The sequence below is a fragment of the Zonotrichia albicollis genome, chromosome 6 (assembly GCF_047830755.1).
Source record: "Zonotrichia albicollis isolate bZonAlb1 chromosome 6, bZonAlb1.hap1, whole genome shotgun sequence".
NCBI lineage: Eukaryota > Metazoa > Chordata > Aves > Passeriformes > Passerellidae > Zonotrichia > Zonotrichia albicollis.
In genome coordinates this window covers 42245734-42258577 of record NC_133824.1, presented here as the reverse complement: position 1 = coordinate 42258577, position 12844 = coordinate 42245734, and the positions used below count along the sequence as shown (strand labels likewise).

Sequence of the window (12844 nt, the reverse complement as noted above, 5' to 3'; positions counted from 1 at the left end):
TTTACCTTAGGGCAGATTCCCTGGAGTGTGCCAGGCAGCCCATCATGCATATGAGGCCCTGCAAAGGCTGAGTGCACTGTTGCCTGCTCTCCCAAGGTGTTTTTGTTAACAAAATATGCCAAACAGCCCTGGCAGCCAAAAGAAGGGGCTTCTCCTTGTAAATCTTTAATCCTCCTTCTCGAAGGTCTAGCTCAGCTAATTTTGCTGACCCACCTGATGGATATATGGTTGAATGTAAATCATGTGATCATCCACGAATGTAGTTTTTTAAAAAATTGCTGTGGACAAAAATCCTCTTCATGTTAATTTCAGTGCAATTGCTTGGGATCTGGAAGCTTGTCTGTTAATAAAATTAATCAACTGGTTTATAACTACTAGGATTTTAGCTGGAATTAGAGATCTGTGTCTTGAGTCACAATTTTTACTTGAGGTGTTTTTTTAATAAGTCTATATACAGATCTGTTGAGGGGAAAGGCTTTCAAATGCAGAAGTACATGTAGGGGGATAGAATGTAAGAAAATAAAGATAGTGTAGCAAGTAATCTTACCCCTAAGGAGTTGCAGCTGGGCCAATTAGCAAAGATTAGGAAATGGCCTTATTTTCAGAGGCCACAGCTGTAACCAGTGAGAAGAAGATGCTATAAAAGAGTGGGGTGGGTGAGAGGGGAGCTGGGGTCAGTGGCTGCTTTGTGAAGGAGAAGGAGTCAGTGCTCTGAGGAGCTGGCTGCAGGAAAACACCCAGAAGGTGTGGAACTCTAGTGATAAGGAGACAACAGTATGGAGCCCCTGCAATAAGATGGCAACAAGTACAGACTGTCAGCTCCTGTGAATTGCCTTATTCTAAGTAAGGCATTAGGAACCATGTAGGAATAAATGTGTGGATGAACTGGAAAAAATGCTCTGTGATGAAGTGTTCTTTTTATCTGTCACGTTCTCTTAGAAACAATTAGGATCTTTATTTTTTCCTCCCCATGCTTTATTCCGCTTAATTGCTTCCTATTTGTAACTTCCCACTTTTAAAGTGGAACTTCTTCTCTATGGAATAGCTTTTCTGCTCTGTTGCTTTCAACAAGTTCTTTAAAATATTTTCATTGATGTTATATCAGCCTTTGAGTTGCCTCCCTCTCAGTTGCGTTTGGTATTCCTTTTCCTCTTGCCTGAGTGATACTGTGCAGTCCATGAGTGTTTTTCCTGCAGGGCTTTGGGGTCCATACACAGCCCCAGATGTGTTCACAGGGAGGCTGTAGCCCATACAGAATTTGATTCTGAATTTGCTGACCAGCCAGAGGAATCCTGGGGATCCTAATTCTTTTAGGCATTGCAAAAGAATGGGAAAATAGTGCTGGATTTCATGGCCTCTGGTTCTTTAGTGATGACCAGGACCTGAAACTCAGCCAGCACTGCTACAGTTTTCCCTGACAATGAGCTGCAATAGGAGCTGCTACCATTTTAGAAAAGTACAGGACTATTTTGGCCCAAATTAGAAAGGGGCAGACAGTGTTAGTTTTCTCAGTGCTTCCCTGCACACAGTATCCTGTTAGGTTGAGTTTTATGCAGCTTTGAACTGTTTTGTGCAGGGGAAATGTCTTCTGGGGAGCAGTATGGGGGTATGTTCATGTATGTATTTTTTTGTCACCCCATGCATCTTAACTCCTAATAACATGATGCATAAGCAGAAGTTTGGAGTTTAACTAATGTTCTTCATGAGTTAAGGCAATGCTTTATTGACAGTTATAATGTTCAGTGCAAACATTTATAAAATTATTTCTTATTGGCTTATTTTGCATTAATAAATAGAATATATTAATATATTTTAGCTGTTCCTGGCTCTCAGTACACTTTTGTGTATTTCTATTGCAGCCATTGCAGGGATGGAGTAATGAACTGTGATAACAACATAATAGGTGAGTGAAGGGAGAGGGACAAGATGCTTCAAGCCCAGTGAATAAATTTCCTCCAGTCTTGAAGATACGTAATGCGATGTGTACAAATTAATTTCTGAGAAGGGATCCTATTTGTGTGTTTAAAAGTAATTCTCTTGCTTTGTACCAGCCTAACTGTTCAAAATACTGTTAAATCTGAAAAACCTTTCCTCTCCCCTCCCCAGTAATTTAAAATATTGGTAATGCAGACAGGATTAGCTGCATGATAAACAGCAGACCTTCAGTAGGGCAAACAAAGGTTAGCTTTGCCCCAAATAGTACGAGGAGAGGCAAATGTATGTTGCTAGTATTACTGGTGAATTACTAGTATTGCTGGATGTTATGATTTCTGTTATAAATTCTTATTGCGCATACTTACAGAACACAAAATTTCAGGTAAAGCATTTGTCCATTTTCCCCCAGCACACAGCTGCCCAGATGGACAGATTTATATTAACTGCAGTAATCCACAAGTGGATCCTGAGCTCAGCAGAGAGAGGACTTGTGAGAATCAGCTGCTGAACCTCACTTTCTCAGCACACCTTCCCTGTGTGTCAGGCTGTGTCTGCCCGCCAGGGTGAGTACAGACAAATATGCATCTTTGCTGCACAAACGTGATTGTGATACTTGGACAATTTGAGATCTCAAAGGCTGAGCATCAAACTTGTCAAGGCTTACCCCACAGTACTGGCTGTTAAAGTGGTGATAAATGCAAAACCAGGAGACAAATGCAGTTAAATACTTCATGGTAATATGATCAAAAAACAAGAATAGAGAAACTGCATTGAAATTATTTTATTCAATCTGTTCTGTTACAATAGAATTGTTTATCTAGATTTTTTTTCAAATACCTAACGTCTTATTTCAATATTTGGCTGAGAGAGATAAGTTTATTCATTCATAGGCATCATTTTCAGTATTTTTTCCCTCAAAAGAATCTCTTAAGTCTTGGGGATTTATGCTGATAATATACTGATGAGCTGTTGTGGAATCAAGCACTGTATTGTTGAGAGAATTTCAATTATAAAAATTAAAATAGTGTGTTTAAGTTATACTAGTCTTGATGGAATTTAATTTGTTGGGGACATAGCCTGAAGTTTTTTGGTGTTACAACTGAAATAATTTGAACTGTTGAAATAGCTCAGCTGAAGTCTGCGCCCTCATACTGAGTGATGTGTAGGTATTTCCATCTCATGATAAAATATTGCTGCTCAGGATTTTGGGATTTTACTTTAATATTCAGAAACATGTAATGTGAGATGGTTGATATGAAATGGAGCCTGTAATTAATGGAACTCACAGTATGGTACCGTATTGAAAAGTGCTAAGGTAGACTGTGAAATTAAGTGGAGGCAGATATTTTCAGAATTGCAGAAATTCACCCAGCAGGCTGGCATACTTCAAGGCTACCTGCAGCAGCACTGTATGGCTGGCAGCTCAGATCATATAAAAAATTTGTTCTCTGATATTTTGCTGTGCATAACCTCTGAGCTTGTCATCTTGACTGCTTCCTGATGGAATTTTAAATCTGGAATGTAAATAATTACTTTTTTTTTTAGCATTGGAAGACTCAGTGTCGAGCGTTGGTGACCTCAAAACTCTAATATGGTTTTATGGTTGTAAGAAGCAAAGTGTTATGATTTCCTAGGGAGAAAAGTACAAACTTAAGATGATTTGTCTTTATTGTAACAGTAGCAAACTGTATTCTTTTCTACAGTATATCACCTGTAGAGATACTAGAACAAAATTATTTGGTTTTCTTTTCTTGTTTGTTTTGTTTGTTTGGGTTGTTTTTTTTTTTTTTTTTGAGAATGTGCAAAGAGACTTTTTTGTATTTCAGGACTTTACCCTTGGTGCTGCTTAAGGCAGAACTTTAAAACAGTGATGTAAGCCTAAGGTTTGAATTAGGAATGTCAGTCTGTACTGATGAAGTAGAAATTTAAGTCACTTACAAACTTGTCAAAACTGCTATCTTTTAAATATTCAGCTCTAGTGGTCCTATATTGCTTATATATTTGTTTTTATTTGAGGTTGCTTTAGGAAAAATTAGGATGATCCTAAAGGTGTTTGGTTTTCTGGTGTGCTTTTGGAAAAGTCAGAGACTCATGCTATGTATTAAATATGCAAGTTTTTTTATTTAGATAATGAATCCTAATTTTTTAGGAATTTTAGTAAGAGATGCATTTGATAGGAGTTGGATATGAAGAGCCCTGATGTTTTAGGTCAGTCACTGAATTCACACTACAATGATTCATGCTGCGGATTCAGCAACTTAAAGCCAGTACAGCACAGTAACGAAAAGTTTTAAATTAAATTTTTGGAGGAGAAAAATGGGTGGAATACCATCACCTTTATACAGTACCTCATCCTGTGTTCATGTCCTCTCAAGCAGTGCAGGATTCAAAAGCACTGTGAATTTATGCAACTTGGAAATCCCTTTTCTAGGCTATCAGTTCTTAGTGGTGAAATAGAAAACTGAGGTAACATTGTCCACTTTAAAAGGGTAAAACAGCCATGGAATTTCTTTGATCTTAACATTAGTCCTTTACCTGAAATAATAAGTTTCATTCCTTTATTCATGCTTTTGTTCCTGTTCAAGATCTTGCATCAGTTTATCTTGATTCATTACATGTAAGCTAAGCTGATTTAAGTAGCAATGAAATCAGTTTAATGTCTTTGATTAGTTGATTTAGGTAAAATAATTTTAAAAGTGAGGGAAGTAAAGCAAATATGTCCCAACTAAAAAACCTGTTTGTAGGGATGTTGGAAGCTACAATTTTTTGAGGCAGAAGGACCTTCCTGATCTGTTTAGTGGGGTAATTATTCTGCAGTGATACCCTGAAAGGTACTTAATAAAGTATCCTCTTTTCGCAGAACAGGTGTTAAGATTTTGAGGGGGCAATATTTTTGTTTTGCAGTCTATTTTTCTAGCATCTGAAAGCTGAAATATTCTTTCAAATACTTCACTACTTCTAGGATTCCTTCTTTTTTTGTGCTCAAAGTGCAGCTGTGCTTCATTCTTTTTCCTCTACAGCCAGTAAATCAGATGCAAGTAACCATGCTTAAGTAAATATTTAAATTTACAGGAGATCATTCTATGGCTTACAGTTTTTATGGTACAAAAATTGATTACATAGTTTACATCTATTTTAGAAGCTGTTGAAATCAGACATTAATTCTCCTGGAACTCACTTCCTAATATTGATTCATCCTACTTTGCCTGACATGTTAAGTAATCTTTAAGACTTTATCTATATTTTTTCTTACTGCATTTAAAGGGAAATGTCCTATATTTATATGTTGCATTTCAAAAAGATAAGTAATACACTTTCAGTGCATATTTTTTCAAGTACAGTACTTGAATTACATTTTCTGCTTCAGAATTTCTATGAATCAAATTATTTTTCCTCCTTGACTATACCAAATGTGCATGATTTGACATGGAGACAGGATCCTTAATCAGACTGAGGAAGAAACAAGGAGAAAAGACAGTAAAGGAAAAAGAGGGGAATAGACAGTGGTACCTTCCTACATTTGTGGGTGCTGTGTGACATGTTTCCTCCAAATGGGCCTATGCTGGTTTGTGGCTGTCCTCCTTTGGTTTTCCCTGCTCTCCAGTCAGACCAGCAATGATCTCCAAAACAGTTTCTGTTCCTTGTGGCTTACAGCCTGCTCTTGGTGTTGCTGTCAAGACAAGCAGTCACTTTCCTGAAGGAATTACTTGTGTTTTCCCACTTCCCTCTTTGACTGCAGCATGAGTTGGATTTAACTGATCTGTACTTTGTGGCACGTACAGCATAAAACTAGTGCTGTATTTGCAATATAAATAGTTTTGTGGGGGTATCACATTGGTTGGAGTTAATTAGCTTAGAGGTATTTTCCAACCTAAGTGGTTTTATGATTCTAACAAGAGCCCTGTCAGATTTTTGAATCCAGTTGCTTTCACATGGACTGACTCAGATTGTTCAATGATGTACATCAGTATTTATTTTAGATCATGTTATCCGTTCCTATTTCCATTAGCTGAAATATTTAGCAATTTCCGTATCTATTTCATAATAATTCCATCTTGCTGGAAAAACCAAGGCCCACCAGCCTCTAAATATGAATAATAAATACAAATTCTGAGTTGTGTCAATAGCTTAAAATATGTATAGCCCCAAATGCAATTAGTGATGTTTTTTGCTTCTGTTACGTCTGCCTATTATATCTTCATCCTTTTTTCCTTTTTGTTTTTGTTCCCTTTATAAAGCTATGTTAAAACAACCACTATACAATTAACCTACATCAAGCAGCCTCTGCTAACTTTGCAGTATTTCAAAAATTCAGTTTCAAAATTTTCATGACTAACTTTTATTTGAACTCTAAATCATAGCCAAACTTCTCTTCTGAATCATGTTCATAAAACTGGCTGTGATTTCCTCCTTGTTTTGGTGACTTTTTTAAAACTTCCCTCTCAATATCAGTACTACAAGGGAATAAAAAGTTAATTCTCAGCTGGCTGCTAGCAGTGGTTATCTGTACATCCAGGCCACTTAATTTCTCACTGTTCAGCAACATCCAATACCCAACTGAATATTTTATTTAGTGTGAACAGACTGATCTTAAAAAGAAAGCCAACACCACTTTAGAATAACTAAGAACATAATGTGCTCCATAATTCCAAGTGTGTATTTATTTTTTATGGCCTGTAGGTGTTTGAATCTCAAGAACACAATGCAACTGTATTGAAGTTTCCTTTTTTCCTTGCACCAAATGTTTAATTGTTTACAACTATGTGGGCCACTTTTTAAGCAAAATGCTTCAAATTTTTTTCTTAGGACTGTTTGTTTTTCCTAAATGTACATTTCTCCCACCCCCACACTCTGGAGACAATTTATTATTTATGACAGAAGAATATCTTTTGTGCTAAAAACTTGACTTTGCTGAAATTGAGGAAATTTAATAGAATAATTAGAATTTTTATGGCTTTCCCTTTTTTCATCACTTATTGCTCACATAAAATATATTAATGAAGAGTTATTAAATTCGAAGCTGTAATATCCTGTAATTATGATGAAGTTTTGTAGCTAGTGAATATAATGCCAGATTTTCCTTCTAAATCTTTCTCAGTTATCACTGTATTTCTGTGGTATGTATCAAGTGATACATAACAAGCTGAGATGCATTATTGAAGGTTTTATTTTAAAAAAGAAAACTCATAACTTTCTAATTTTCACAAAGAAAACAATGTTGCTGTCTTTATAAATGTGCCTATGGACAAACAACTATATTAATGAAGAATTACGATGGGAAGAATACAGATGAGTTTGAAATATTTTTAGAAAACTACTCATTAATGTAATTAACTTTACCTTGTTATGTCTTAAAATAAGTCTCCTTAGAGTAAATGAAAATCCTGTGCTTTTGGTGTGTATTTAGTATAATTTTTCAGAAGACATACTGCTCCTCAGTTTAAACTCAGAATTCACTATTATTATCAGTGTGAAAATAAAACCCGTTTTCTGTCCAAATTCACTCTTCTGGATGGCCCTGCTGCTATCAGGCTAAGCATTTTTAATCTTTTTGTTTAGGCAGGGCTTTGGAGAGGTCTGTTGAGATTTCATGTTTTCCAGGCAAATAAGGACTTAACCCCATGGGGATACCTTCATGGCTATGCACTTAAGAATTTCCTCAGGAAAATAGATTTCTCTTACAAGGACTGCAGCAATGTTACTGTGTTTGGGTGTTTCAGGACCCAATACTTATCCACATGAGATTTTATGCTGGTTTCTACTTCTGATGGCAATTGAGACCACGTGCTGAAGGTGCAGGAGCTCATTTCCAGAGAAAACATCTATTGCAGTGCCTTTGCAAGATAATCCGGTCCTTTTCCATCCCTTTCTGCTTTGCAGACTTGCAAATTTCCTCTAATATATTTTTGAGTTCCTTATTTTCTCTTGCAATTTTTATGAACCTTCTTGGTTTCCCACTTTCTAATTTGTACCAGCTGCACATAAATCTCTAATTTTTTTCCCTGTATTTGTGTTAATTGACAGTAAAACTTCACCAGTATCATTCAGATTCTGGAGCATGTTTTCATATGACCTTCTGCTTTCTGCCTTGTTTTTAAGGGAAATATTGAACTGTGTTGCTTAGTTCAAAGGAAGACTTCCATTATAGTCAGAGTTGCTTTCTAAAATTCTGTTGCTGGTGATAGAGCTGATTGCAGGAATGTTTCCAATCCAGGGTGAAGCTTCAAAAGAAACTCTCAGTTAAAGCGTCAAAATAATGTGTTAACACAGAGAGATGGAAGGGTACAGTGAGAATAATGAAAACCTTCCAAGCATTCTACAAAGTTACTTAATATTTTGGTTTAATAAACCAGGGGAAAGAGGAAGAGGCGATTATAAGCTCCCCAAACAAAAAAGAAAACAGCCAGAATATATTAACTCTCCTTGTCTAGACAGTGAGTGAGCCCTAAGGAAGGCATTATCCACTACAGTAATGTTACTAATGTTGGATTTTCTCTCAAAATTTACCTTGTTTTCTGGTTAGACAAGTCAAATGCCCCCTGCTGATTATTTTGTTCATTTTTTGCTACCCTTAAAGCTTAAATTAGAGACCTTTGTAGGATGATCTGTGAAACCTTCAGAGAGTAAATTTCATGTTGCAGAAAAAGTACTTGTGGATGCATAAATCAGTTGATGGTAGGATTTTGCAGAAGAGAGGGGAAGGAGCTTGTGCAAGACAGAGACTGTTGAAGACTGCTCTGTTGGAACCCGGGAGAGTGATTCTTTTAAAAAATATTTTTATTGTTTTGGTCCAGATTTGTTTTTTTTTTTGCTGAAGTAAAGTGTTTGAGTCACAGGTGACATTACTTATAATGGTGCCTTTACCAAGATTATTTATAATATTTCTGTGTGTGTGAATGCAGAAAGCTCAAGGTAACCATGAGATAATAAAGAGAATGTTCAGCAGGGTGAAGTGGGATAGCCATCCTTGTGTCTTTGCAGTTCATTGTAGGCTGGACTGTAAGTATAAGCTTCAAGAAAAATGTCTGTTACATCAAAGAGGAGCTGTGCAAGGCCTCTCTGTAGGGTATTTGTGGTAAATTCTTAGATCATTGAAATCTATCCATTTGCCTGGCTTTACAAGAGAGAAAGCTGTTATCACTTTTTTTTTTAATCCAGTGTAATAACATGAGGAAAAAACTGCATTTAGTGTTACCTTGTCAGCGTGATCTCTTTGTGTCTGAATGTGCCCTGTTCAGTTCTGAGCAGCTTTACACCAGTGGGAATTTCAGTCTCACAGTTGATTGTCTCCAAGTGACACAATGCTTGAAATAAGTATGAATTACAAAGAACACTTCACCTACCCTGGAGGAAAATTACAGTTTTTGAGTTTCATGGGGGAGGAGGGTCTATGGTGTTCTGCATATTCCCATTCATAAACCTCACAGAGATGTAAATTTCTGTCTGATACATAAGAAGAGTCTAAGTCAAATACAAATTACAATGTACAATGTAATTTGTAAAATACAAATTACCTGCTCACTAATATGAGCTAATAGAATTTCCTGTGAGAAGTTCAGTGATGAAATATTTCTTTTTGGATAGCGAGGAAACAAAACATTGTTACACTGTTTGTCATGGATGTGCCTCACACTTAGCACGTCTTATCCATAATGCTGTGACAGTGCTAAACATCAGGAGCGATAAATCTGTTAGGAACACAGAAAAACCTGTACAAAATTTTTATTACTACAGAGAGGTACTGGGATTCCAAAGAAACTTACCTTGAAGAAAAAATAAATTATCTGCCCAAAAGTACCATTTGAAGAGACTGTTTATTTGTCAATACCAATACATTTCAAACATTAGAAACAAGGATAACCCTAGACGGCATGGTGCCTGTAAGGAATCCTTTCACTGTGGAACTGGCATGGTAGCTGCTCTGGATTCTTGTGTTGTAGGGAATGGGGCAGGATCAAAACAACTTTGGAGCTGCAGCAGTTGGAGTGAAGGACACTGCTGCAGCTTGTCAGGAGTTCAAGTTTCACAGCTTTCATTTGAGAGATGGATTTGTCATCACAGCTGTTCTGTTATTGGACCCTCAGTTCCCATAGTGATACTGCTTTGCTTATCCAATACCATGGCAGTATTTGTGATAAAGTGAATTGGTTTTTGGGAGAAATGCGTTTTTCCTGGGCTCGGTGAAATGATTGTTTAATAAAATAAATCAGTGCTTCTGGTGTATTTCATTACCTTTATTTGTGGAATCTGCTTGAGAGTTCTCTTTATTTCTGTCTTTTTTCCTAATTTCAGATTTTCTGAATATTATCAAAAAGCCATGAACATTTAACTTTAAAGTTAGGACTGGTTGCTTTAGTTAGTCTTTCTGGGCAAGAATTCCTCTGTTCTTTTGCACTTTTTTTTTCTTTAATAGTTTTCCATTTTTATCTGCTTGTCTAGGAGCTCTGTATAAACAAATTCACAGCATTAGTCAAACTGTCAAGAGCTATGCATATGGTTAGCTATGGTATGATGAAAATCTCCTTTGAAGACTGTGAGGAAACTTCTGCCACTAAAATTAAGTATATTTGTAATTGCTTGCATGTAGGTGCCTGTAATATTTCTCCTTGCATAAGGGTGCAGAAATAACTATTAATGCAATAATTTCATGTGGTCAGGATAGCACTTTGGATATTAAATTATTCATGGAGCAAGAGGTGTAACTGCAGCTATAGAAAAACTGCAGTAAAATAAAACTCTTTCAATCAATGATAGGAAAGAATAGGACAAGAAGAAATCCTCATTTAAAAGACCTTAGACCAAATATGCCCAGATTTTGGAGAGTAAGAGTGCATACCACTAGAACAAAGAGCTGTAATGGCTCTGACATCTCATGGATTATCTCTTGGCTTGAGTCAAATACAGTTTAATTGGCTGAGTTACAAGAAATTTGGTGGAATTTAGAGGATTTCTAGAAATTTATAGTTTCCCTGACCTTGAAATTTGTATATTCATGAGTCAGTCTTAGCGGGTTAGTGATTAAAAGGTTAGTGCCCAAAGTGCTGGCATCTAATAAAGATAAAATATTCAGGTACATGTAAAAGGAAGGTACCAAATTGCTCACACGCAGTTATTAACAAAATGGTGCCTTTTCAGTTTCAAAAGACTTTAAATATTATTTGTGTCTCAATAACAAAACAGGTAGTAACTTCCAAGTTTAGGAAAATATTTTTGTCTCTGGATACCAGCTATACTGCTGCTGGATTAATGTTTTTTCTTTTTTTTTTGATAGTCTTGTGAAACATGGAGATATGTGCTTGGATGCAGATGAATGTCCATGCTCATGGAAAGGAAAGGAATATTTTCCAGGTGACAAAGTCATTTCTGCCTGCCATACATGGTAAGTGGGGATCTATTTGAGTTCATTTTAGTTGTGTATTTGTAGGTTGATTATTTTTCCTTCATGTGTTTTGATCATAAATTTCACAGCAGATTATCTACTTTGACTTCATTTTTACATTTGTTCAAAGAACTATTAAAACTGCTTCAGGCTTTGTTTTTTCAAAGTGCTTTAAATAACAAAATAATGGTGATTTGACATATTTTTAGTCTTTAAAAATCTTGATTTAGAGTTTTTATTTTCTTGGTTATTTTCAAGGTCATGGCTAGAATTCCTAAAGTAGGGGTAAAATCCCTTCAATATTACACCTGAGTGACATGTTGGAAAGCTTTTTACTTATTCATTTTCACATTTAGCACTGAATCTGAGCAGTCTAGAGACCAGAATGTAGCCCTGTGTCCTTAAATCTGCATCCACTACTATGTTAAACTAAGGAGAGTACTGAGCAAAGAAGCTGACAGATGGGTCACTGATTTTGTGTGTGTGGATAACTGATGAATCAATCAGTGTTCAGAGGGAGAATTCCAGTAGGAAAGGGTTGATAGGATCGTTTAAACGCATGCAGACACCGATTCCTTTTTCCTTCTGCTATCCAGTGTTGTAAATGCAGCACACACCCTGCCAGGTTTCCTTGAGCACTCTCAGTAGGATGTGCTTTACTGCCATTTTAATAAGCTTCACTTCACAGGAGTGTGAAAATACACCCCACCTACCTGATGCTGAAACAAGCTCATTTCATGGCAGTCTCTGCCTGTTTTGTTCTCTGGCCAAGGCTGAAAGTTGCAGGCTGGCACTAAGCAGTGCTGTGTGTCTTACCAGAGCCTCAGAAAAACCAGCTGTACTGCCAAGCACCATGATGCTGTGGTAGAGGAGTAGCCTCCAGGTTCCCAGCAGAGCAGCTCCCTCTTTTTGTGCCCTCCTTGAAGATTTCCAGGAGCATTTAACTGGTGTCCCCTGCTGCTCCTGGCCCTACAGCTCAGGGTAGCCCAGCCCAGGGAAGGCTCATCCCATCAGCACCAGGCTCTGCCCTGTCTGGATGTTGTGCCCCCTGCAGCCTTGTGCTGACTGCCTTCCTCTGCCTCTCGTCAGGTCCTCAGTAGCTGCTCTAGAAGAGATTTGTAGCCCTTTGGTGGACTGGTGAAGCGACTTACAAGGCATCTCCACTGGGCAGGCAGGTAAAGCGACCCGGGTTGTTCACCCCTTGTTTCCAAAGGCCTCTCCATTTGGGCCTGGTGTGGGATTGCTTGCATCAGGGAGAATTAATTTATTCCATCTAACCTGTATGAGACTTCACCAAAGGCAGCAGCAATGCAGGCAGAAAGACACTGGATATTTAGCCTTCTCCTTTTTTTTGTCTTTCCCTGAGGCCAGGCTCATTAATTCATGCAAATTGTTAATGTTGTCATGGGTTTTGTAGTCTTCCATGTTCAGAAGCACAGACAGGTTAAGTGATAATGGCTTTTAGGCAACTAGTTGCTCACAAATAGAGGGGAGCCTGCAAGAAGCTCTGCATGATACAAAGCATATAAA

At 37.2% G+C, this 12844-nt stretch overlaps 1 protein-coding gene across 1 annotated transcript in view; it reads left to right on the top strand.

Annotated features, from left to right (window-relative positions):
- Positions 1-12844, top strand: part of OTOG (otogelin) — a 92189-nt gene that overhangs the window by 29979 nt on the left and 49366 nt on the right. The window contains exons 19-21 of the mRNA XM_026793191.2: positions 1860-1903; positions 2345-2498; positions 11207-11314. Of these exons, the coding sequence (XP_026648992.2) occupies positions 1860-1903; positions 2345-2498; positions 11207-11314 (306 nt within the window). The remainder of the gene's footprint in view (positions 1-1859; positions 1904-2344; positions 2499-11206; positions 11315-12844) is intronic.